The sequence below is a fragment of the Panthera leo genome, chromosome B4 (assembly GCF_018350215.1).
Source record: "Panthera leo isolate Ple1 chromosome B4, P.leo_Ple1_pat1.1, whole genome shotgun sequence".
NCBI lineage: Eukaryota > Metazoa > Chordata > Mammalia > Carnivora > Felidae > Panthera > Panthera leo.
The window spans coordinates 121,520,836-121,543,964 of NC_056685.1; the positions used below are offsets into that span (position 1 = coordinate 121,520,836).

The 23,129-nt window shown below is 38.5% G+C and overlaps 1 protein-coding gene across 3 annotated transcripts in view; it reads left to right on the forward strand.

Moving 5' to 3' along the window:
* The first annotated feature begins 281 nt into the window (after positions 1 to 281).
* CHPT1 (choline phosphotransferase 1) overlaps positions 282 to 23,129 on the forward strand; it is a 35,131-nt gene continuing 12,283 nt past the window's right edge. Inside the window, exons 1-3 of one of the 3 annotated variants that reach the window (XM_042947513.1) lie at positions 282 to 747; positions 15,647 to 15,794; positions 16,130 to 16,271. In XM_042947513.1, coding sequence (XP_042803447.1) covers positions 475 to 747; positions 15,647 to 15,794; positions 16,130 to 16,271 — 563 coding nt within the window. In that variant the 5' untranslated portion in view covers positions 282 to 474. The remainder of the gene's footprint in view (positions 748 to 15,646; positions 15,795 to 16,129; positions 16,272 to 23,129) is intronic. The other 2 variants (XM_042947512.1, XR_006205053.1) reach the window with 2 other exon arrangements.

Consider the following 23,129-nt stretch of genomic DNA (forward strand, 5'->3'; position numbering starts at 1 on the left):
GCCCAGCTAGCGAGGAGTTTTTCCTCACGGGAGCCCGACCAGACATCCTTGGAGAAGAATCGAACTTTAGAGGCAGGTGCATCAGCCCCTTGGGGAAGTCAGGGCCCTTGCACGCCAACCAGAAAGTTACTGTTGGCGGGACCCTAGTGGTGACCTGGTGGCCAGCGAGAGCCGGTCCAACCCTCCCTGACACCTCGCCGGACTCTCCCCAACCCCTCCCCCAGGTCCTCTCCCCGGAGGCCCCGCCCTCACTCCACCCCCGCGGTCGCACCAGCGGCCGGGCCGCTCTGGGGGCGGGGGCCCCGGGACCTGGGGCGGCCCCGCCTGACCTCGACCTCGGTCGAGCGAGCCCGACCGGAGAGTCCCACCCGGCAGCCACAGGCCCCGGTCCGCAAGCCCCTCCCTTCACCTCTCCCCGCCCTGGCGCCGGGCACGGGCCGCGCTCCCTCGAAGCGGCAGGGCCCGCAGGCGGCCATGGCAGCGGGCGCCGGGGCCAGGCCGGCGCCGCGCTGGCTGAAGGCGCTGGCGGAGCCGCTGAGCGCGGCGCAGCTGCGGCGGCTGGAGGAGCACCGCTACAGCGCGGCGGGCGTCTCGCTGCTCGAGCCGCCGCTGCAGGTTTACTGGACCTGGCTGCTCCAGTGGATCCCGCTGTGGATGGCCCCCAACTCCATCACCCTCCTGGGCCTGGCCATCAACCTGCTCACCACGCTCGTGCTTATCTCCTACTGCCCCACGGCCACCGAGGAGGTAGGGCCCACCTCCCGCCCGGCCGCGGAGGAGGGACCCCCAACTGCTGTCCCGGAAGCCCCGGTCCCCCGCCCGAACCCCGCCCGAGATGCCCCGCCGTCCCGCAGCTGGAGGTGCCCGGGAGAGCCGGGAGACCCCCGCGAGGCTCAGCCTCGGGGGTGGGGGGGTGGGGGGTGGGGGTGGGGGTGGGATACCGCCACTGCCCCGCGCTGCGTCCGCCCTGAGACTCCCCGGGCCACCTGGAGGCTGTCGCGCCGCTACCCTAACCCTGCGTCCACCCCGAGCCTCCCGGGGCGGCGGAGGGGTTGTCAAGGTCACTGCTTCAACCCGGTGTGCACTCAACCTCCCCCGGGCCACAGCAAGCCTGCCTGCCCGGCCTCCATCCCATCCGGCGCCGAGCTGTGGGATGGACAAGCTGTCGGTTACTTTGCACACTGGGGACTGAACGCCCCCAGTCTCCGTCCTTCCTGTCTGGCACCAGGGCTTGAGGTCGGGTTGGCCAAGCCGGAGTTACCCTTTGGACACTTTTATAATCGTCTGTTTCTCACGGTTGTGCTAGTGATCCTGAAATTACTGGTAGCACTGATCAAAGATAAGTTACTTCCAAGAGGTAACTTCCACTTTGCCTCATTGACCTGCAAAACAAACTAAGGTATTATTAGCAGACGATAATCCTTATTATCACGACCCAGGGGTCACAGAAGCCAACAGATTTTGTTAGCAATGCGTATTTGACATATATCTGAAATAAGAGTAAATTTAAAAAAAAAGTAGATAACGTGGGCTTTGGACAAGTGTTAATCAGAAGCCCCTTTGGGCTCAGTGTGGATGGGGTAGGAGGCAAAGGGGGTCCACTCCCATTTGTAGCTTTAAGGCATAGTACATGAGATAAGTATCACATTGCACATTCTGTGACACAGCTTTCTTGTCTTTTTTCTCCAAATAGTGAAATCCCTTTTATAATCCTAGTATAGGTTCTGTGGGGAATTAATTCAAGTTGAAATTGGATAGCAGGAATACAATGGAAATATTTTATGCCTTCCATACTATCCGTCCATTAAAAAAATATTTAATGGAGCCTACATTTTAAACATATCTTGCCAATTGATGGTTATGTTTATTACATATGAGTTCTTGGCAGATGTTTCCATTGTTATTCATTTCCATATTGTTTGCAAAAAGTAAGTTTCTTTAGTTTTTCATTTTTGCAGTCTGTTTGCAGAATTTCCCGGAGTTGGTGCACTGGATTTACAAGTGGAAGGTTTGAGTTCTCATGGGGCTCCACAGCACCATAGAGAGAGATAACTGCTGGTCAGTTTTCCCACATATGAATTAGAAAATCATACTTGCCAAACCAATTTTACAAGGACGCAATGAGAATTAAATAATACATTACCTGCAGATAAATGTAGAAAAAGGTAGTTTGCCCAACAGTTAAATATATTACTCAACACATTAAAAATATCACTATTATTAAAAATATCCTGAAAATATATAATAAAATTTCGTTTTTATTGGGCTTAGATTTGGCTAACCGCATTTGGATGTTTCTGATACTTGCCAATTAAACTGTGAACTTGTCAATATTAGTAACTTTAGAAGCATTTGTTGAGCACTTACAGAGAGCAGGACACATAAACAAGTGTAATAGATTATGTTTAGGAGGGTCAAGAGGGGCTTGATGGAAGAGGTAAAATTATGATTAATTAATTTTAGGCTTAACTGCCTTTAAAAAAATGGTGATGGTGGGGGGAAATCTCAGACACTTAAAAAAAAAAAGTGAAAAAATCAGAATGGCCCTAAAAGGAGGCGTAAGGGTTAAAATAATAAGGTGAAACTGACAAGAATTTCTGAAATGTAAGTCACTAGATCCTGTAGGTGCTTGTAAGAGGCTGGAGCAGTGAGGGGAAAAACCATTATAGGACTGACATTGTGTATTTGGTAAAATCGCATCAATAGCAGGAAAGAAACACAGTAGTTCAGGCTGTTTTGCTTTCAGGTCACAGAACTTGTATGACAGGCCCTGACAGGATTCAGATCTAAGTCAATCTGACTCCAAAACATATATATATATTATATATTATATAAACATATATATATATATAATATATATTATATATATTATACATATAGTATATTTATATAATATATAATATACATATTCAGATCTAAGTCAATCTAACCCCAAAACTTTCATTTATATATATGTAATATATATATTATATATTATATATATTATGTATTCTACATAGACATATATATATATATATAAAATCATTTACCACCACCTTCTGGTCCAGAGTTCCTGCCTTTCTGTATGTGGTATGCAGGAAAAATTCCTTGTGTTTTATATGAGATTTATCAGGTATGTAAAGTGCTTTTACATCAATTGTGGCCTTTGTGTTTTATGTCTACCCAAGGAGGTTGGCAAGTTTTTTCCCTTCCTACAATAGCCTTACCACCATTCTAGCATTTCTTCTATCCATCCATCCTGAAGTAATAGTAGTATATACATTTTTATTAAGAGAAGATTGAGGCCCAGAGGGTTAAGTGACTTTTACCTGGCATGGAATGTGTTTTCTGATTCTTAGTCTTAAGAATTATTAGTGCTTTTTCAAACTTGACAGATTGCTTCCAGAAAGGCTCAGGGAAAATACATAAGGTTTTTGGATTTAGATACTTTGGTTTATGTACCCATATAGGATGTAATCCTACCCGAATAGGATTACATATATGTAATGCTGACTACATTATCTATATTAATAATAACACTTCATCTAATTTTTACTACTGTTAATTTCTAGGACATAAGTGGGGATGAAGGGAAATTAATAGAAAAAAATTAAGTGATTTATATTAAGTTCTACAGTGGTGTTCTGAACTGCATATCATGTCACTGTTTCTATTTTTTAATTTATTTTATTGCTTTGTAGAGCTACTTTTTTTTTTTTTTTAATGTACTCTCAAATTAGTTAACCTATAGTGTAGTCCTGGCTTCAGGAATGGATTCCAGTGATTTATCACCTCCATATAACAACCAGTGCTCATCCCAACAAGTGCCCTCCTTAATGCCCGTCACCCATTTTTTCCCACCCCTCCATACCCCCTCCCCCATAAACCCTCAGATTGTTCTTTGTATTTAAGAGTCTCTTAATGGTTTGCCTCCCTCTCTGTTTTTATCTTATTTTTTCTACCCTTCCCTTATGATCATCTGTTAAATTTCTCAAATTCCACATATGAGTAAAATCATGTGATATCTGTCTTTCTCTGACTGACCTATTTCACGTAGCATAATACCTTCGAGTTCCATCCACATTGTTGAAAATGGCAAGATTTCATTCTTTTTTTCACTGTTGATAGTATTCCGTTGTATGCATATACCACATCTTCTTAATCCATTTATCAGTTGATGGACATTGGGCTCTTTCCATGATTTGGTTATTGTTGATAGTGTTGGTATAAACATTGGGGTGCATATGCCCCTACAAATCAACACTTCTGTATCCTTTGGATAAATTCCTAGTAGTGCAGTTGCTGGGTCGTAGGGTAATTGTATTTTTAATTTTTTGAAGAACCCCCCACACTGTTTTCCAGAGTGGCAGCACCAGTTTGCATTCCCACCAACAGTGCAAGAGGTTCCCCTGTTGTTTCCTGAGTTGTTAATTTTAGTCACTCTGACCAGTGTGAGGTGGGATCTCAGTGTGGTTTTGATTTGTATTTCTCTGATGATGAGCAATGTTGAGCATCTTTTCATGTGTCTGTTTGCCATCTGGATGTCTTCGTTGGAAAAATGTCTATTCATGTCTTCTGCCCATTTTTTCACTGGATTATTTGTTTTTCAGTTGTTGAGGTTGGTAAGTTCTGTATAGATTTTTGATGCTAGCCCTTTATCTGATATGTCATTTGTAAATATCTTCTCCCAGTTCGTCAGTTGCCTTTTAGTTTTGTTGATTGTTTCCTTTGTGGTGCAAAAGCTTTTTATCTTGATGAGGTCCCAATAGTTCATTTTTGCTTTTATTCCCTTGCTTTGGGAGACATGTCAAGTAAGAAGTTGCTGCGGCCAAAGAGGTTGCCGTCTGTTTTCTCATCTAGGATTTTGATGGTTTCCTGTCTCACATTTAGGTCTTTAATCCATTTTGAAATTATTTTTGTGTATGGTATAAGGAAGTGGTCCAGGTTCATTCTTCTTCATGTTGCTGTCCAGTTCTCCTAGCACCATTTGCTAAGAGACTGTTTTTGTTTTTGTTTTTGTTTTTCCTTGGATACTCTTTCCTGCTTTGTCAAAGATTAGTTGGCCGTATATTTGTGGGCCCACTTCTGGGTTTTTAGTTCTCTTCCATTGGCCTATGTGTCTGTTTTTGTGCCAATACAATAGTGTCTTGATGATTACAGCTCTATAATACAGGCTAAAGTCTGGGATTGTGATGCATCCAGCTTTGGTTTTCTTTTTGAACATTACTTTGGCTATTCAGGGTCTTTTGTGGTTCCATACAAACTTTAGAATTGTTTGTTCTATAGCTCTGTGAAGAATGCTGGTGCTATTTTGATTGGGGTTGCAGCCACTGTGTCTGTTAAGGAACTTTCCACTCCAGCCAAATTGAACTACTTGCTACACCAAGGATTTCTCTTTGTTTTGTCCCTCTCTTTTCTCCTTCCTTTTCCTTCCTACTGTCCTGTTTCCATCTGTCAATGCCCAGTTCTAACATGACTTCCTTATGAAATTTTTCTTCCTTCTCTGGAGTCAAATCAACCACTTAATCTTCTAAACTCCAATAAAAACTACAATAACAACTAACATTTACTGGGTATTAACTGTGTACCAGGCATTATTTTAAGGTGCTTTAGCCTGTTTTCTCATTTAATCCTCTCAACAACTTTATGAAGTAGTACTATTATTATCCCCATTTTATAGATTATGAAACTGAAGGGAATTAACCTCTTCTATGTAGGTAGCTTTAAAAAAAATTTTTTTAACGTTTATTAATTTTTGAGAGACAAAGTGCAAGTGGGGTTGAGGTAGAGAGAGAGAGAGACAGAGAGAGAGACAGAGAGAGAGAGAGAGAAACTGAAGCAGACTCCAGGCTCAGAGCTGTCAGCACAGAGCCCCATGAAGGGCTCTAACCCATGAACCATGAGATCATGACCTGAGCCGAAGTCAGACACTTAATCGACTGAACCATCCAGGAGCCCCATGAGTAGGTAGCTTTAAATGGAGACCAGCTTTCCAAGCTAGAAAGCTATGCTTCAACCACTGGGTTTTGTAGGTTTCCTGTGGAACTTCTCCAATTTTTTTGCTTATGTGTGTCCTTACTGAGCAGGACAACCTACCAACTTTAAAGTTCAGAGATTGCCCATTTGTACATTCTGCACCGCACAGCACCTTGTATAAAGCAGAGGCATGGTAAATATTTGCTAAATTATTGACTGCATGAATGAAATGTCATCTTGGGAGGTAATGTTTTTCTACTCTTATTCAGTTCAAGCTGGTCTTGGAATAAATACTTATCAGTTTGGCCTGGGAATTTTAAGAACAGTAAGCAAGAATTAGGGCTACTAGAGAAAACAGAAATTGAATTGCCCCCTCCTCACCTCGATGAAGCATTTCTATCTGAATTTTACTCTGTATGGAGTCTTTGGCCCCCATTCCTTGCTACCTAATCCTAAAATAGGATCACAGACTTCTACATAAAGGACTTTAGAGCTTATTTAATGCCATTCCTACATTTATATATAAGAAAACTCAGTGATTTGAATCTAGTTCTTTAGGCTCCAGCCTAATAACATTCTTTACCACAAAACACCCATACACTTACTTTTGACTGGTATAAAGTGTGGCTCCATTCTCTTTTAAGCTTACTTGAGTAAATGTCGGAGACACATCAGTGTCTCTGTTAAGAGTAAGTATTATAGGGGTGCCTGGGTGGCTCAGTGACTCTTGATTTCAGCTCAAGACACGATCTCACGGTTCGTGGGTTCAAGAACCATATCGGGCTCTGCACTGGCTGTGTGGAGTCTGCTCAGAACTCTCTCTCTCTCTCCCTCTTTACCTGCCCCTCCCCCATGTGGAGACGCCCTCTAAATAAATAAATAAGTAAACAAACAAACATTAAACAAACTTAAAAAAAAAAGAGTAGGAATTATAGCAAATAGGTACCTATTGGTCAGGGAATTAATACATTTATTTTATTTGTGATGATAAAAAGTTGAACCAAAAAGGAAGTTTTTCTGAAGAATCAGAAAGACTTTAAGAAATGGTTTATTCCCTCTATAAATAATTCAGATTATAGTTGCCTTTGCTCTGTAAAGGGTTATTTGTTGGGGAATATTAAGAAAAGAAAAATAATCTTTAGATTCCTATTCAGACATTTTTTTAAAAGGTTTTTTTTTTTTTACGTTTATTTATTTTTGATAGAGAGACAGAGCACAAGCAGGGGAAGGGCAGAGAGAGAAAGAGACACAGAATCCAAAGCAGGCTCCAGGCTCCGAGCTGTCAGCACAGAACCTGACGCGGGGCCCGAACCCACAAACTGCGATATGATGACCTAAGCCGAAGTCAGACTCTTAACTGACTGAGCCACCCAGGCGCCCCTAGACATTTTTTTAATTGGGTTTGGTTTCTTTGAAATCTAGTGTTTTCTTTTTTATTACTTATCTCCCTCTTTTTTTTTTTTTCTTTATTTTAACCAGCTCAATAAAATCAAGCATCATTTATTAAGGCAGGACTCTTGTAAGGGAGTGGCCTCCCTTACTAAAACAAAATATAAACTCCAATTCCTTTCAGGATTTGAAAATTCTAGAATCTGGGCAGGGACTAAAGTGAGGCAAGCAAGTACTCAGGCCTCAGGATTTAAGGAAGCACATGTATGATCCTGACCCTGGGGGTAAATGCAAGCCTCTGCTTCTGAAGCCTGGATGCCTCACTTTCCTCACCAGTAGAAGGAGCTTCTAATTGTCTTGGGGTTTATCCCTCTGATTCCTAAGGCTTTCCTTAACTTGATTCCCAAGGTATATAAGCTGTTTCTGTTTGAGACTTTTGACCTGGGCAGAAAGGCTCTGACCACTTGGGTTTTGCAAAGTTAAAGAACAGAGCAGATGTTAAAGCACCCAGTACAGTGGATGTTGATAGATCTGACCCCAGGGAGTCTCTTCATATCCCTCCTCCTTCTTGTTCCCCTGAGCACAGTGAGAGGCTGGCATTTTCAACAAGAACTCTAGTAAGTACTGAAGAAGGCTTAAAAAAAATAGGGAAAAGAAAAAGGATTATTCCCCAAAATATGAAAAGAAAGAAATCTACATTTCAAAGTACAAATTTCTGTTGTCATGAAAGAACCCTTTGGTCCCAAAGTGTTGGTTGAGCTGCATTTGTATAAGCTGCTGGCTTTCCTTCCCCCATTTTATTACCTGCTTCATTCCCTGAAAATAGGTATACTCTCCTCAAATGCTGGCCCCTAATCAGAGCTGAGGCCTGAAGGTCTGGGTTGAAACCAGTAAGCCCCCAAGGCCCTTTCCGATTGGCACTGAGAATGATCTTATCCTTGCTGACCACCAACTGCTTCTGGAGCCTTGGAAGCCTCCCTTGGGAGCCCTCCCTCTGTAAACAAGGAAGTGCTCCACCAGCCAGAGGCACACAGTAAACAATCTCTTAATCCTCCTTAATCACTGTTAGAACAGTGTCAGACTAGTAGTCTGTTAGAAATTCCATGAATTTTCTTTTAAAAATCCACTTTTTAACACCACACTAGCATTACATTTTTCCACATGTGCATGATCTGTCTTCTAATTTTCTTTCTTCCTACCTCTTATAAACGCACTTTTCGTTTTTATGGAGAGAGAGGTCAGTTGCTCTTTTGATAATTGAAATCTCCCTGTTAGCATCTGATCCAGTTGTTACTGATTATATAATACCTTTTGCATATGTGTCATCTCACACCCAAGGCCATTTAAAGCAAAGAGGTAATTTTTTCAAGTATAAAAATTTATATAAATAGGCATTATATAGTTCCAGTATTTCCTAGATTTTAATTTGGGAAGATGTTTACTTTTGTGTATTACCTATATATACTATTTTTTATTTACTGTTTTTCTTTCCATCAGCTTTAAATCACTTTTTAAAGACATGGACTCGTTCTAAGCCTTAATATCTATAAAGTCATAGATTTGACAGCTATGCTAGCTATTTTTTAAATATGTTAAAATATTTCCAAAATATATTAATATAAAGTCATAAATATTAAAATGAAAAGTTGACCCATGAATCATCTAAAAGTGTCTTATGTAGTATCAGTAATAACAATAACAGTAATTAAAATTTGCTGAGCTCCTTCCATATGGTGGGCACTTAACACTTTCCGTGTAATTCTTTTTTTTTTTTTTTTTAATTTTTTTTTTAACGTTTATTTATTTTTGAGACAGAGAGAGACAGAGCATGAACGGGGGAGGGTCAGAGAGAGAGGGAGACACAGAATCTGAAACAGGCTCCAGGCTCTGAGCAGTCAGCACAGAGCCCGACTCGGGGCTCAAACTCACGGACCGTTAGATCATGACCTGAGCCGAAGTCGGCCGCTTAACCGACTGAGTCACCCAGGGGCCCCTGTAATTCTTTCTTTGATCCTCACAGTGAGACAGGAGCAGTGATTATTTTCATTTTTCATAAAGGGAGACTGAGGCACTGAGAGGTTAAGTAACTCATCCAATTCACTCAGCCAGTGATGAAAGCAAGGATCTGGGTACAGGTAGAGTCCAGGACTCCACACTTCTAACAGGTGTGCAAGAACAGCCCGGGGCATGAATTCTTCCCTTTGGAAACTGTTTTACCTGATAAGGAACAATTAGATCATCTAGTTATTTTAGCTCCTGTGGTATGGACAACAGATTTTAAAAACAGACAACATGTCTCATATCCTTGAGAGGATTATATTCTAATATGAAAGATGGGACCTTGGAGACTATCTAGTCTAGCATTTTCATTTACAAAAGACCTAAGGATGTGTTCTAGAAAATCAAGTATTTTAAGGTCCAAGCTTGTAAGTGAAGTTTGTCCAGTGAGCAGAGATGTGCTCACCGATCACTTTCTAATAAGTCTTTTCTTCCTTTTCCTGATTCGTGTGTGCTTATTCAGATGCATGTATCAAAAGAGGATAAATTGGTTTATATGTGAGTGTTCCCTCTGACCCAGAGTTATTTTTAACGAGAACAGTTGCCATATGATCTGGTTCAGAACTCTGGTTTCTCTAATTATAAAATGAATAATAGCATCCTATAATTTAAGTAACCGAAAAAGTAAAATTTCCCACTTACTTTTATACAGCTGTTTTTTAGTGGTGTTACTGAAAAGCAATTTAAATTTATTAGTGCTTTAATTTAAATGACTAAGGGTTATGATTGATTCTTAGTAATTATTTTTGTTTTCTAGAATAAACTTACATAATAATTTTTAATGCAGTAATGCAAGATTCATCATTAATGAAGTTATTACTTAAATTGTGGTATAGCCACATCATTGAATACCATGTTGTCATTTACAAGAATAATGTAGGTCTTCATGGTTTACCTGAAAAGATTCCTATGACATACTGTTAAATTCTGATCCTAAAAGATACAGTAGATATTATGAAAATTACAGAATTTAAAAGTTTACACGTTAGGAGTTTAATATTACCTGAAGAAGTTCTACTTTGGGGAATAGGTTCCTTCTGTAGTAGTTTTTTGATAAACTGCTTATGACTTTATAATGCATAATCTAAGCCTGACTTTTCCATGCTTATGTTTAAAATTTTTGAAAATAAGTTCACATGAAAACCTGAAATGAATTGGGGTGGCTCTTGTAGATCCTCCTTACAGAAGACCCAGAGTCTTCTGTAATTACACCTGTTTTGAGGACTCCTGGAAGGAAGGGTCATCCTGTTCCTGGCCAGTGCATCTCTAACCTGGAGCTGGTTTTGCAGAGATAACAGGTTAGAAAAGAAGATGACAGTTTGCAGCCTGTTTAATAGCTTCCAGCTGGGGGTGGAGGTGATGACAGCAGGGAAGAGAGAAGGTAGGTTAGGTCCCTGTGGCCTTGGGAAGACTGGAAAGGAGTGAACCAGGTACTGGGGACCAGTGTGCCTTTCTGGGCTTAAAAGGAAGGAAGTGTCAGTCACATGGCTCACAGCCATTTCCTAGGGCTCACTGCACTTGAAATTGGATTGTGTGAGCAGGAAAGTGCTTCTTAGCAGGTTTAAAGAAATAGGTAGTCAGTGAAGTAAGAATTCATGTCTGCGCAGCCTGCAGCCTGATGGATCCCATAGCCTGGGGAGGTCGGAAGACCTGATTCCTGGACCATCTGGCCACTCATCTGGATGGGACTTCGTCATCCCTTCCTAAGTTTTACTTTCCGTCTTTAATAAAGAGAACATGGTAACTGCCCTGTCTCTGTGGATTGCTGTATCAAATAAAATAATGCTGAAAAATGCCCTTTGTTGTACTGTTTTAGATAATGTTATTACCTTTCCAATCTGATCTCTTGGTCCCAAAACAGGGATCTGGTCACTGACTCATGAGTAAACCTTTCATTTTCCAGGCCTCAACCTTCGTTTCTGCAGAGAGTTCCTCTCTCTTTTTCTTGTCTAAATTCCCCTGCACTCTTACCTGTTTAAGCTCTAAACCTTTAATTCTTCTAGTATCCTAATGAAGTAGTCTTAAACTAGTGAACCAGTCTTCCTTTATTTTTTCCAAATGAGGGGCAGAATCCACCCCCAACTGTCGTGTCCAGGAGTGAGCGAATTTATTTCAGTATGGATTTCCGTTAACACCTTGACCTTTCAATTTGCCTGTGGCCAGTCTCCCAGACCAGAGGTCAGAATTAAGCTTTTAATGCTTAATTGGACCTTGGCTCCAGTTGTTTTAGTATAAGAAGGTTCTGGGCATAGAAGGGAGAAATGGAATACATCTCAGGTAGATGATGCACTTTGAGAAGTCTGTCATTTAGGGGGAAAGTATTTGGTGGAAAATAGATGATAAAAAAGTGACTTTTTATGTCATTCCAGAAATTTTAATAATTTCAAGTTTCCAATTTTACATAGATTTGAAATGTCACCTCTCTCCTTTGGTTTTCAAAATGAAAACAATATAATTTTTCATAGCAGGAAAAAAATGGGTAAGAATTTGCTTATTTGAAAAGTCACTGGGATTGTTCTCTGCAAAACACTTTGGGATTTTTTCAAAAAGATTCGAGGTGGTTTGTTTTGTTTTGTGTTTTCCACTCTTATACTGTCAAGATGATTTAGCAATTCTCTGTTTTTTTGCCCTCTCTTAATTGTTTTACAGTTTGCAGATAAGCTTTTAAAAACATGCTAATCAGAACTGAATGTGACATTTAATTTTTTAATTTTTTATTAAGTTTTTTAATTTTAATTCCAGTATGGCTAACATACAGTATTATATTAGTTTCAGTGTTATGTATAGTTTCTATACATTACTCAGTGCTCATCACAACAAGTGCACTCCATCCCCTTCACCTACCTCACCCGTCCCCTCATCCACCTCCCCTCTGATAACGCTCTTTGTTCTCCATCATTAAGAGTCTGTTTTTTGGGTTGTCTTTTTGTTTTCCCTTTGTTTATTTTGTTTCTTAAATTCAACATATGAAGTCACAGTATTTGTCTTTTTCCAACTGACTTATTTCACTTAGCAAAATTCTCTCTAGCTCCATCTGTGTGGCCAGTAGCAAGATTTCATTTTCTTTTATGGCTGAATAATTTATATATATATATATACACACACACACATATAATGTATGTATGTATGTATATATAGTTATTTATGTGTATATATATGTACACACACATATACACATACACGTATATACACATACCATATCTTTTTTATCCATTCATCAGTTAGTGGGCACTTGGCTTGGGCTTCTTCCATAATTTGGCTATTGTAAATAATACTGCAGTAAACATCGGGGCACATATATCCTTTCAAATTAGTGTTTTTGTATTCTTTGAGTAAATACCCTTACTGGGTCATAGGGTAGTTCTATTTTTAATTTTTTGAGGAACCTCCAGACTTTTCCACAGTGGCTGCACCAGTTTGCATTCCCACCAACAGTGCATCCTCACAGACACTTATTGTTTCTTTGTGACATTTTAATATGCATATTCACAGCTCAGGTTACTTCTATTCTTAAATTTTTTCTAATTTATACTGCTTTTTTTTTTTTTAACTAGAAGAGACTTGATAAGTCCTTTTAAGCAATTAGTAGTGTAATCGTTAATACTGGGCATCTAATATTAACAAATAATGAAACTTCTATTAAAGTTAAGTTCAAAGTAAACCTCTATTTACTTAAAAATATTGAAGAATAAAGTAGCAGGTTGATTGGATATTTGTAGAATTACCACATAAACCATACATAGATTGGTATATTAAAACTTATATTTGCCACTAAAAGTGTACAAGACAATTTAATGAGAATAGCTAACCTTTACTGAGCATTACTGAGCACCTACTTACTGTGTGCCAGGCTCTGTTAAAGAGCTATCTAAGAATTTTTTATCTGATACAACTATAAGGATTATTCACATCTTACATGTGAGTACCCACAGTTTAGAGAGGTTAAGTGATTTGCCCAAGGTCATCTGGCTATTAAGTGACAGAGTCAAGGGCTCGAACACAGATCCAACTTCAAAGCCTTACTTCTTAATAATTTTGCTATACTTCCTCCCTAAGACATACAAATCTGGCTTGACCATTGCTATCATCACACAGGTCCCTGAGGAAGAAGAGTATATTTTTAAAGTGTGAAAGAAAATAATGGTCATTTTAAAATCTCTTTTTCTCTGCCTTCTTCAAATTGAATCATTTCTATTCATCTGTATTCAACTTTACAGACTCTTTCCTCTCTCTCACTATTATCTATGCTTCTATATATGATGTTTCTGTTTTCCTCTGGCTTCTTATTATCATGTGTCTTGGTGGGTTTTTAAAAAGTATTTATTCTGTTGTGTTTGTTGAGCTTGTTGGATACGTGAGTGTATAAATTTCAAATTTGGAAACTTCTCCAGCCATTATTTCTTAACATTTTTTATGCCCAACCCTCTCTTATCTCCTCTGAGACTCCAATAAAAATATGTTAGAGTGCTTCTGTTGTCCCACTGGTCACTGGTACCCAGATCAATTATTTGTAGTCTTTTTTCTTTCTGTGCACCATTTTTGATAGTTTCCATCAGTATTCTGCAAGTTCACTGATCTTTTCTTTTGTGTTGTCCAATCTCATCCAGTACATTTTACATTTCAAATACCTTTTTTTCATATCTAGAGGTTTCACTTGAGTCTTTTATATTTTCCTTCACCTTCTTGAACATGCAAAACGTATTTATAATAACCTTTCATGTCCATCCAATTACATCTAATTCCATTTTCTGTGTCATTCCTAGGTCTGATTGTATTGATTGATTTTACTATTAGTTGTAGTTCATATTCTCCTGCTTTTTGTATGACTAGTAATTTTTGTTTGTTTGCATGACTGGTAATTTTTGATTGGATGCCAAACATTGTGAATTTTACATGTTTGAGTACTAGATTTTTTTTTTTTATATATCCCTTTGAGATATTGCACTTTGTGTTGGCTGTAGTTGAGTTACATAGGATCAGTTGGCTTCTTTTGAGGCTGGACTTTATGTCTGTTAGGACTCTTCCAAGAGGCCTTTAGTCTTGGGCCAATTTCTCCCCAGTGCTAAGGCAATACACTTCTGAGAACTCTACCTAATGTATTACAAAGTCTTTGTGTTGTGCCTTGAGGGAGCATGAAAAATTTCCAGCTTTGTGTGGCCTTCAAGAATTATATGGCCTTGGGGTGCCTGGTTGGCTCAGTTGGTTGAGCATCTGACTTTGACTCAGGTCATGATCTCACTCACAGTTTGTGAGTTCGAGCCCCGCGTCAGGCTCTGTGCTGACAGCTCAGAGCCTGGAGCCTTCTTCACGTTCTGTGCCTCCCTTTCTCTCTGCCCCTTCCCCACTCATGCTTTCTGTCTCTCTCTCAAAAATAAATAAACATTAAAAAAAATTTTTTTAATTAAAAAATAAAAAGAATTATGTGACCTTATACTGTCCCATGGTTCTTTCCTTGGCCTTGGTTAGTAGTTTTATCTCATTTAGGCACAGGTCACTTCTCAGCCAAAGACTCAAAGATACCCTTCTGTAGATCATGTGTCCCTCTTTTCTCTGATGCTATGCTCTACAGAATCTAGCTGCTTTGACCTTCCAGAATTCTGCTACATTTCTCCTCAGCATAACAAGATCACTGGGCTCTGTTCAGGTTCCCATTCCTGTACTGTGGTCTGAAAACTGCCTGTAGGTACTAAACTAGAGCACTGTTGGGCCCATCTCATTTGTTTCCCTCTGGCAGGGATCACAGTACTGCACTGCCTGCCATGTCTGAAAAATTGTTGCATTTGTTTTATTGCTTTTCTAGTTGTATAAGGTGGGGACATAGATCCAGTCCCCTGACACTCCATCATGAATGGAAGCACAGGTCTGTGATTTGTCTTTAAGATCTTTTTTCCTAGCAAAAACTTACTGAATAATTTCAAATCAAAAACCATATATAAATCATATATTGAAAGAGCTGTGAATTAGGAACCAAAATCAAGGTCCTCATCCTTGCTCATTTAACCTTGTGTTTCTCACTCTTTGGACTTCTGTGTCCCTCTACCCAGATGACCTAGAACAATTCATCTGATTTCTCAGTTTCGTTCTCACCTGTCAAAGGAGGCTTATGAATGGTTTTTATAACACCCTGAGGTGATATAAGGTGAGAACACAAGAAAATGTATCAATTGGCTTAGGTTGAACTATTTTCAAACAGAAGCTAGCTTGTTGTCACGTACCAGTATTTATTATTCACGTTTATCTTTAGGCACCATATTGGACATACCTTTTATGTGCACTGGGACTCTTTATCTACCAGTCACTGGATGCTATTGATGGGAAACAAGCCAGAAGAACAAATTCTTGTTCTCCCTTAGGGGAACTTTTCGACCACGGTTGTGACTCTCTTTCCACAGGTAAATTAGCGTTATTAGTGAAGGTTTTTCCCAATTTTGTTGTTGTTGTTGTTGTTGTTGTTGTTGTTGTTGTTGTTAATAATGGCTTAAAAACTAACATGAACCGAGCTGTTTGGTCAACTTTTTGGATAAGCATACATTTGGGGGCAAATTTTCACAGTGTATTTTGAAAGTATGTTCAAAAATTAATTTTGTTTGGTGTACCTTATTGTGATGCCAAGGTTACATACCCTAAAACTCTGCATTTCTGAACTCTGTATCTCTGAATGAATAATGGCAATTATTTCATTAATTATTTTTAATTCTTAATGGTTCTTAAACCTTGTTTCTTTCAGTATTTATGGCAGTTGGAGCTTCGGTTGCTGTGCGCTTAGGAACTCATCCTGACTGGTTGTTTTTCTGCTCTTTTATTGGGATGTTCATGTTTTATTGTGCTCACTGGCAGACTTATGTTTCAGGCGTATTGAGGTTTGGAAAGTAAGTATGTTTTTTAAGTTGTACATTTTTAAATATAATTCAATTTATTTTCACAATCTGTTATATTTTATTTATCCATAAGGAGAACAATGCTTCCATCAGGAATTTAAATTATCTTTTAATTTATTAGAGCATCCATAAATGCTACAGCTTAATTTAAGTCTTGCAGGGATTCTGCACGTTATAAATAGTTATGTATTTGATAGTAATTTTATTTCTTTCTCCCTTTTAGTAGCTTACTAACTCAAGCTTACATTATACAGGAGAAAGAGAAAAATAAGGGACCTGAGTAAAAAGTACTTAAGTAAACAGCATTTGACTTACATAATAAAATAATGAAATATGGAATCTAAGGGTCCTTTTTGGTCAAATCTTCATGTGCCCAAAAAGGGGCACCCCTTACATCAGTCACCAACAAGATAATTGTGAGACTGTTCAGTTGTGGTAGACAATTGATGAGATAATGTAAAAGCACCTTGAAAATGTTAGAGATAAACATCAGATGATAAATATGCCTCTGATGCCTTTCTTAGACACCAGGAAATAGTGCCGAAAACAAGAATTCGATTCTGTTTTCCTCTGTCCCATCAGCTCCCTCTCTGCCTGATCCTTCAAGAATTATCTGCCGTTGGCTCATTCTCAGCTCTGCCTTTCCGCATCTACTGATTCTTTGTAACCCCACTTTATTGCTGCATAGGAGAAACAGCCATGGAAAACAAAAACAAAAACCTCTGATGATACTAAAAATATCATCAGGAGAAGCCCAAATCTATGAATCATGTAACAGAGGGAAGGCCTTAGGCAACTCATCACATTGATTCTAAATTATGGAATAATTGTAGTACCACCTAGTGCACTTGCATGTTTCAGGCACTGTTCTTTTTTTTTTTTTTCAATATATGAAATTTATTGTCAAATTGGTTTCCATACAACACCCAGTGCTCATCCCAAAAGGTGCCCTCCTCAATACCCATCACCCACCCTCCCCTCCCTCCCACTCCCCATCAACCCTCAGTTTGCTCTCAGTTTTTAACAGTCTCTTATGCTTTGGCTCTCTCCCACTCTAACCTCTTTTTTTTTTTTTCCTTCCCCTCCCCCATGGGTTTCTGTTAAGTTTTTCAGGATCCACATAACAGTGAAAACATATGGTATCTGTCTTTCTCTGTATGGCTTATTTCACTTAGCATCACACTCTCCAGTTCCATCCACGTTGCTACAAAGGGCCATATTTCGTTCTTTCTCATTGTCAGGCACTGTTCTAAGTGCTTTACATGCATTAGCTCATTTGTTCCTCACAGTACCCTGTAAGGGTATTACCTCCACTGTACAAATGAGGCAGAGAGATTCTGTAACTTACACTGCTGTTAAGTATAGAGCCAGGATTAAAACTCAAGTCTATTTGACTCCAAACCCCCCACACTCTTAGCGACTGTTGTTCAGTTCCCTGGGACCAGCAATGTATTAGATTCTGTGGAAGGATACAAAATGCATTTTTTTAAAAATTCCTGTTTTAGGAGCTATATAGTATAGTGTATCAAAGGGATGATATAATACTTCTGTGACACTGCTAATACAGTCCATTGCCAAGTGTAAAATGACTTGCGCTAGGTTTCCATAAGCACTGAAGAAATCCTACATAAGGAAAAGGTAATTGTAGGTTGAATTAGTTTAAGAACACTTTTATGGAAAATCTGACTCTTTTGCTGATTCCCTGTCTACTGATCAAGATCCCAAGGAACAAAAAGCCTGGTTAAAAATTCCAGGCAACTATGGAAAATCAATCTGTATCTATTTATAAATTAAGATGCTAAAATAGAAAAGTAACTTTGCAAAATCTAATGCATTTTAATTTGCCGAACTTGCTATGGTAAACTAGAGTAATATAATAATGCAGTGTTCTGGTTAATTATTATTATTGTTGTTACTATTAATGACCAACTTATCTTTTTGGCTTCCAACTTCACTAAAAATCTTTCTGAAATGAATTAGTTCATCTTGGCCTAGATGTAAATTTTACATTCATTTGCTACTGATTGAGAGTCTATTGTGTGCCCAGAACTAGACATACAAAGATGAGTTACTTGTGGATGGACTATGCCAGATAGATGGGAGTAAATCTAGGCAGAAGCATGAGGAAAGAAAGTACTCAGAACATTAGGGAAATGGCTGTTTCCTCCACCACATAGAGGAAAGGAAATCCTGCAATGCTGGGGCAAGGGTGGAGGGGTGGGGATAGCCATTTAAAATACTAACACTGGAGAGATGCCTCAGTAGGTTAACCATCCAATTCTTGGTTTTGGCTTAGGTCACGATCTCTTGGTTTTGGCTTAGGTCACAAGCCCTGCATCTCTAACAGCTAACAGTATAAAGCCTGCTTAGGATTCTCTCTCCCTCTTTCTTCCCTTTCCCCGTTCATGCTGTCGCTGTCTCTCTCAAAATAAACAGTGGTGACTGGGTGGCTCAGTCAGTTAAGTGTCTGGACTTCAGCTCAGGTCATGATCTTGCAGTCTGTGAGTTCAAGCCCCGTGTTAGGCTCTGTGCTGACAGCTCAGAGCCTGGAGCCTGCTTCTGATTCTGTGTCTCCCTCTCTCCCTTCTCCTCCCCTGCTTACTCTGTGTGTCTCTCTCTTTCAAAAATAAATGTAAAAAAAAATATATATATATATACATATATATATATATATATATACACTAAATATATATATGTGTGTGTGTGTGTGTGTGTGTGTGTGTGTGTGTGTGTGTGTGTATACTAAAAGAAAATAAATAAAATACTAACACTGGATTGCAGAGATCCTAGGCACTATAGTTTATCATTTGGTCAAAGTAAAAATATCATGGAGCATTGAGTAGGATGATGGTTCAGCTTAACATTACAAGAAGGGTCTATATGTAGCACATCATGCCTTTAGAAATGTTTACAAACTGTGCCAGTATCAATGGTCTGTTGGCTAGGATAGATTTCCTGAAAATTTGTCACTGAGAGACTTAATTTTTTTTTTAATTTTAATTTCAACATAGTTAACATATAGTGTTATGTTAGTTAAGGCACGTGATGTATAGTGATCCAGCAATTCTGTACATTAGTGCCCATCATGTACTTTTTTAAAAAAATATAATTTATTGTCAAATTGGTTTCCATACAACACCCAGTGTTCATCCCAACAGGTGCCTTCCTCAATGCCCATCACTTACTTTCCCCTCTCCCCCACCCCCATCAACCCTCAGTTTGTTCTCAGTATTTAAGAGTCTCTTATGGTTTGTCTCCCTCCCTCTCTGTAGGTTTTTTTCCCCCTTCCCCTCCCCCATGGTCTTCTGAAATAAACAAATCATGATGTACTTTTTAATCCCCATCACCTCTATCACCCATCCCCCCACCGTCCTTCCCTCTGGTAACCATCAGTTTGTTCTCTTTAATTGAGTCCTTTTTTGGTTTGTCTCTTTTTTAGTTTGCTCATTTGTTTTATTTCTTAAATTCTACATATGAGCGGAATCATATGGTATCTCTCTTTCTCTGGCTGACTTCTTTCACTTAGCATTTTACCCTCTAGCTCCATTTATGTTATGGCAGATGGCAAGATTTCCTTCTTTTTGTGTAAGAAGTTGCTGCAGCCAAGGTCAAAGAGGTTTTTGCCTGCTTTCTCCTCAAGTATTTTGATGGCTTCCTGTCTTACATTGAGGTCTTTCATCCATTTTGAGTTTATTTTTTTGTCTGGTGTAAGAAAGTGGTCCAGGTTCATTGTTCTGCATGTTGCTGTCCAGTTTTCCCAGCACCACTTGCTGAAGAGACTGTCTTTATTCCATTGGATATTCTTTCCTGCTTTGTCAAAGATTAATTGGCCGTATGTTTGTGGGTCCATTTCTGGGTTTTCTATTCTGTTCCATTGATCTGAGTATCTGTTTTTGTGCCAGTACATACTGTCTTGATGATTACAGCTTTGTAATACAGCTTGAAGTCCAAAGATTTCCTTCTTTTTTATGGCTGAATAATATTCTTGTGTGTGTGTTTATCTCATATCTTCTTTATCCATTCATCTATTCAGAGACTTAATTTTTATAGTATTTATATTATTGGAATATGGAAGAGAAATGTAAATGCTATTCTACTTGTGGCTGTTTTCATTGTTATTTAAAAATATGTGGGTTTCAGTGCAAATATGAATTTGTTACCTTGAATTAGATCATTTAAACTATAAAATGTTAATAAGTATTTTTAACTATAATTTTTAACTCTTAAAGATTTTTTTAGTTAGTCAGTGGCACATTAGTTAGTGTTTTCCTTAGCACAATATAGACTTACAGTTAAAATCTGTCTCTGTACTAATGCTTGTCTTGTGGGATAAGGCGTATCTTATTTATAGCACATTTGCTCTCCTGTAGCAAATATCTTGTGTAATTCAATAGAGCAATGCTTAAAGCTTAATCTTAAATCCTAAACCATGTCCAATGTTCGGTTGTATTGTGTCCTATTTTGTTATTTACATGTGAACATTTAGACTTGGTGTTAATTTTTTTTATTTCAAAAGCATGAGGATTTCTATATGGTTTTAGGTTCATTTGTCAAAAAAATTACGGTAAAGGACTAGTTTCTACCCCTACCCTCCACCCATGGTGGACTAATAACATGCAATTAAAAACTAAAAAACAAAAACAGGCTTACAAAATACCGTCCTCAATATTTCATTTAACTCAACAAATGCAAAATTACTCTGTCAGATTACCATGGAAGTTTTTAAATGCTTAGTCTCAATTTCTCCCCTTCACTCCTTGCAGACTGGTAACTAACCCTAGACCACACTTTCAATAGCACTGTTGTAGACTGTCCTTCATGATAACAGTTTGGGGATTAAGGATATTCTTACACAATATCCCCAGGGTCCATCTTTCTTGGATTTTTAGTATTTTTTTTGGATCCAAATTTTAAAAACTTGGACCCATTAATGAGTTCTCATTGTAAACTGTTATACAGAATATTCTTTTATTTAAATATATTAGGCATAATATATTTCTCAAGCTTCAACTCTTTCTTCATAGTTCAAATATTTGAGTATTTGGTGAGTGATTCTCTCTTTTTATCATATTCTTTCAGCTTTCTTGTTTCCAGACTCAAGAACTGTCATTAAGGGAGAATGAAACTTTGAGTTTAATATAAAATCTGTGATATGATGATGCATATGTGAAACCCAGGTTCCTAGCTCAATCCTCGTATGCATCATTTAGTTCATTGAGAGAAAATTTATTCTATAATCCCTGCCATCTTTCCTAGTTGCTTCTGGTCACTAGTCATACCTTGGGGAAATTATGGATAATTTAGTGTAATTCTACCCCTGTTACTGGAAAAGAGCACAGAACTCTGGTATGAGTCGTAAGTATAGTGGGAAGAGAGCTTGGCTATGAACTCATTTTCCTATGGCAATTTTCAGCTGTTCCAGTACAGGCATGGAAAAATCATTTGTTTCCCTTTCCAAAAAATAATTTATTGGAATAATTTATAGCTCATAAGACTCACAATAGATGCTCAGTGTTAGTACTTTTCTTCTTTTTACTCTACAAAATACTACATGTTATACTATTATGTTTACATTTTTGAGCCAACTTGACTATTTCTCTACGCAGCCTGGAGGCCTTGGTTTGCCTGCCACTGATCTTACCAAAAAAACAAAAAAACTGGCTACCATTTTTATATTTTCCTTTTCTTTGTGGGTTGATGTTCAGTTCACCTTCTCCTCTTAACTGCCCCCAAGTAACTTAGTCTGGAAGTCTTTTCTTCCCTGCCTGGTTTTAATTTATCATCTAATGATTACGCTACATGTCTTATATTTGCTGAGCAGTAAGTATTCCTGTAGCATCTGAAGACTGCAGGGCATCCAAGCAGAGATGTCAGGTAGGTAGACAGATATAGAAACCTGGAGCTTAGAAAAAACAATGTGAATTTGGAGATAGGAATTTTGAGGTCCTTAGCCTATAGATGGTAATCTAAGTATAGATAAAATCGTTCAGAAAATCTAAAAGGAGAAAAGATGTAATTATGGAAATGGTAGCATTTCAGATGTGGAAGAAGCAGCAGTCTAGGAAAGAGCATGAGAAGAGTTTCTAGCAAGGCAAGAGAATCAAGAGAGAGCATGGAATAAATAAGAACATAGCAAAACATTGAGAAAGGGAATGATCAGCATTTTAAAGACTGAAGAGAAGTTACCCAAGATATTAACTGAAATGTATCCCTTAGATTCGATCAATTGAAAGTCATTGTTTACCTTAAACAATTTTAGTAGAATGGGGCCAAAAACCAGACGACAGTAAAAAAGCAGCAAATATGAAGAGGAGGAAACTACAAATGTAGACCACTTTTCAGTTATCCTGTTTATGGAGCAAAGGAGAAGAGGGGTCAGTAGCTTCAGAGAATGCAGACTAGAGACTGATGTTGGTTGGTTTAGTGGAGGTTTTTTTTTTTTGTTTTTTGTTGTTTTTTTTTTAAACTTAACATGTTCATGTAGGGGAAAATGTCTGTGGAAACCAAAAAACTATAATGACTATTAGTAACCTAATATTAGGAAAGCTGTTTGAATTTTCCCTACTTTTTAAGTGAAATTCACTTGGGTGTTTAAGAATTTGTCCTAAGTTACCTGGTTGTTTTCATATTATTCTAATTTTTCCTCATTGCAAGACTAATACATGATTGTTATTTAAAACTTCAAATGTTACAGAAGTACATGAAGTAGAAAGTAAAATCCTTCTGTAATTTCAATGATAACTGCTCTCAGCAATTTTATACATGATATACAAGCTTTCCCTCCCCCATGCATATCCTAATGTTTACCTGTATATGAGCACATACCATTCAGTGTGCTCAGTTCAACAG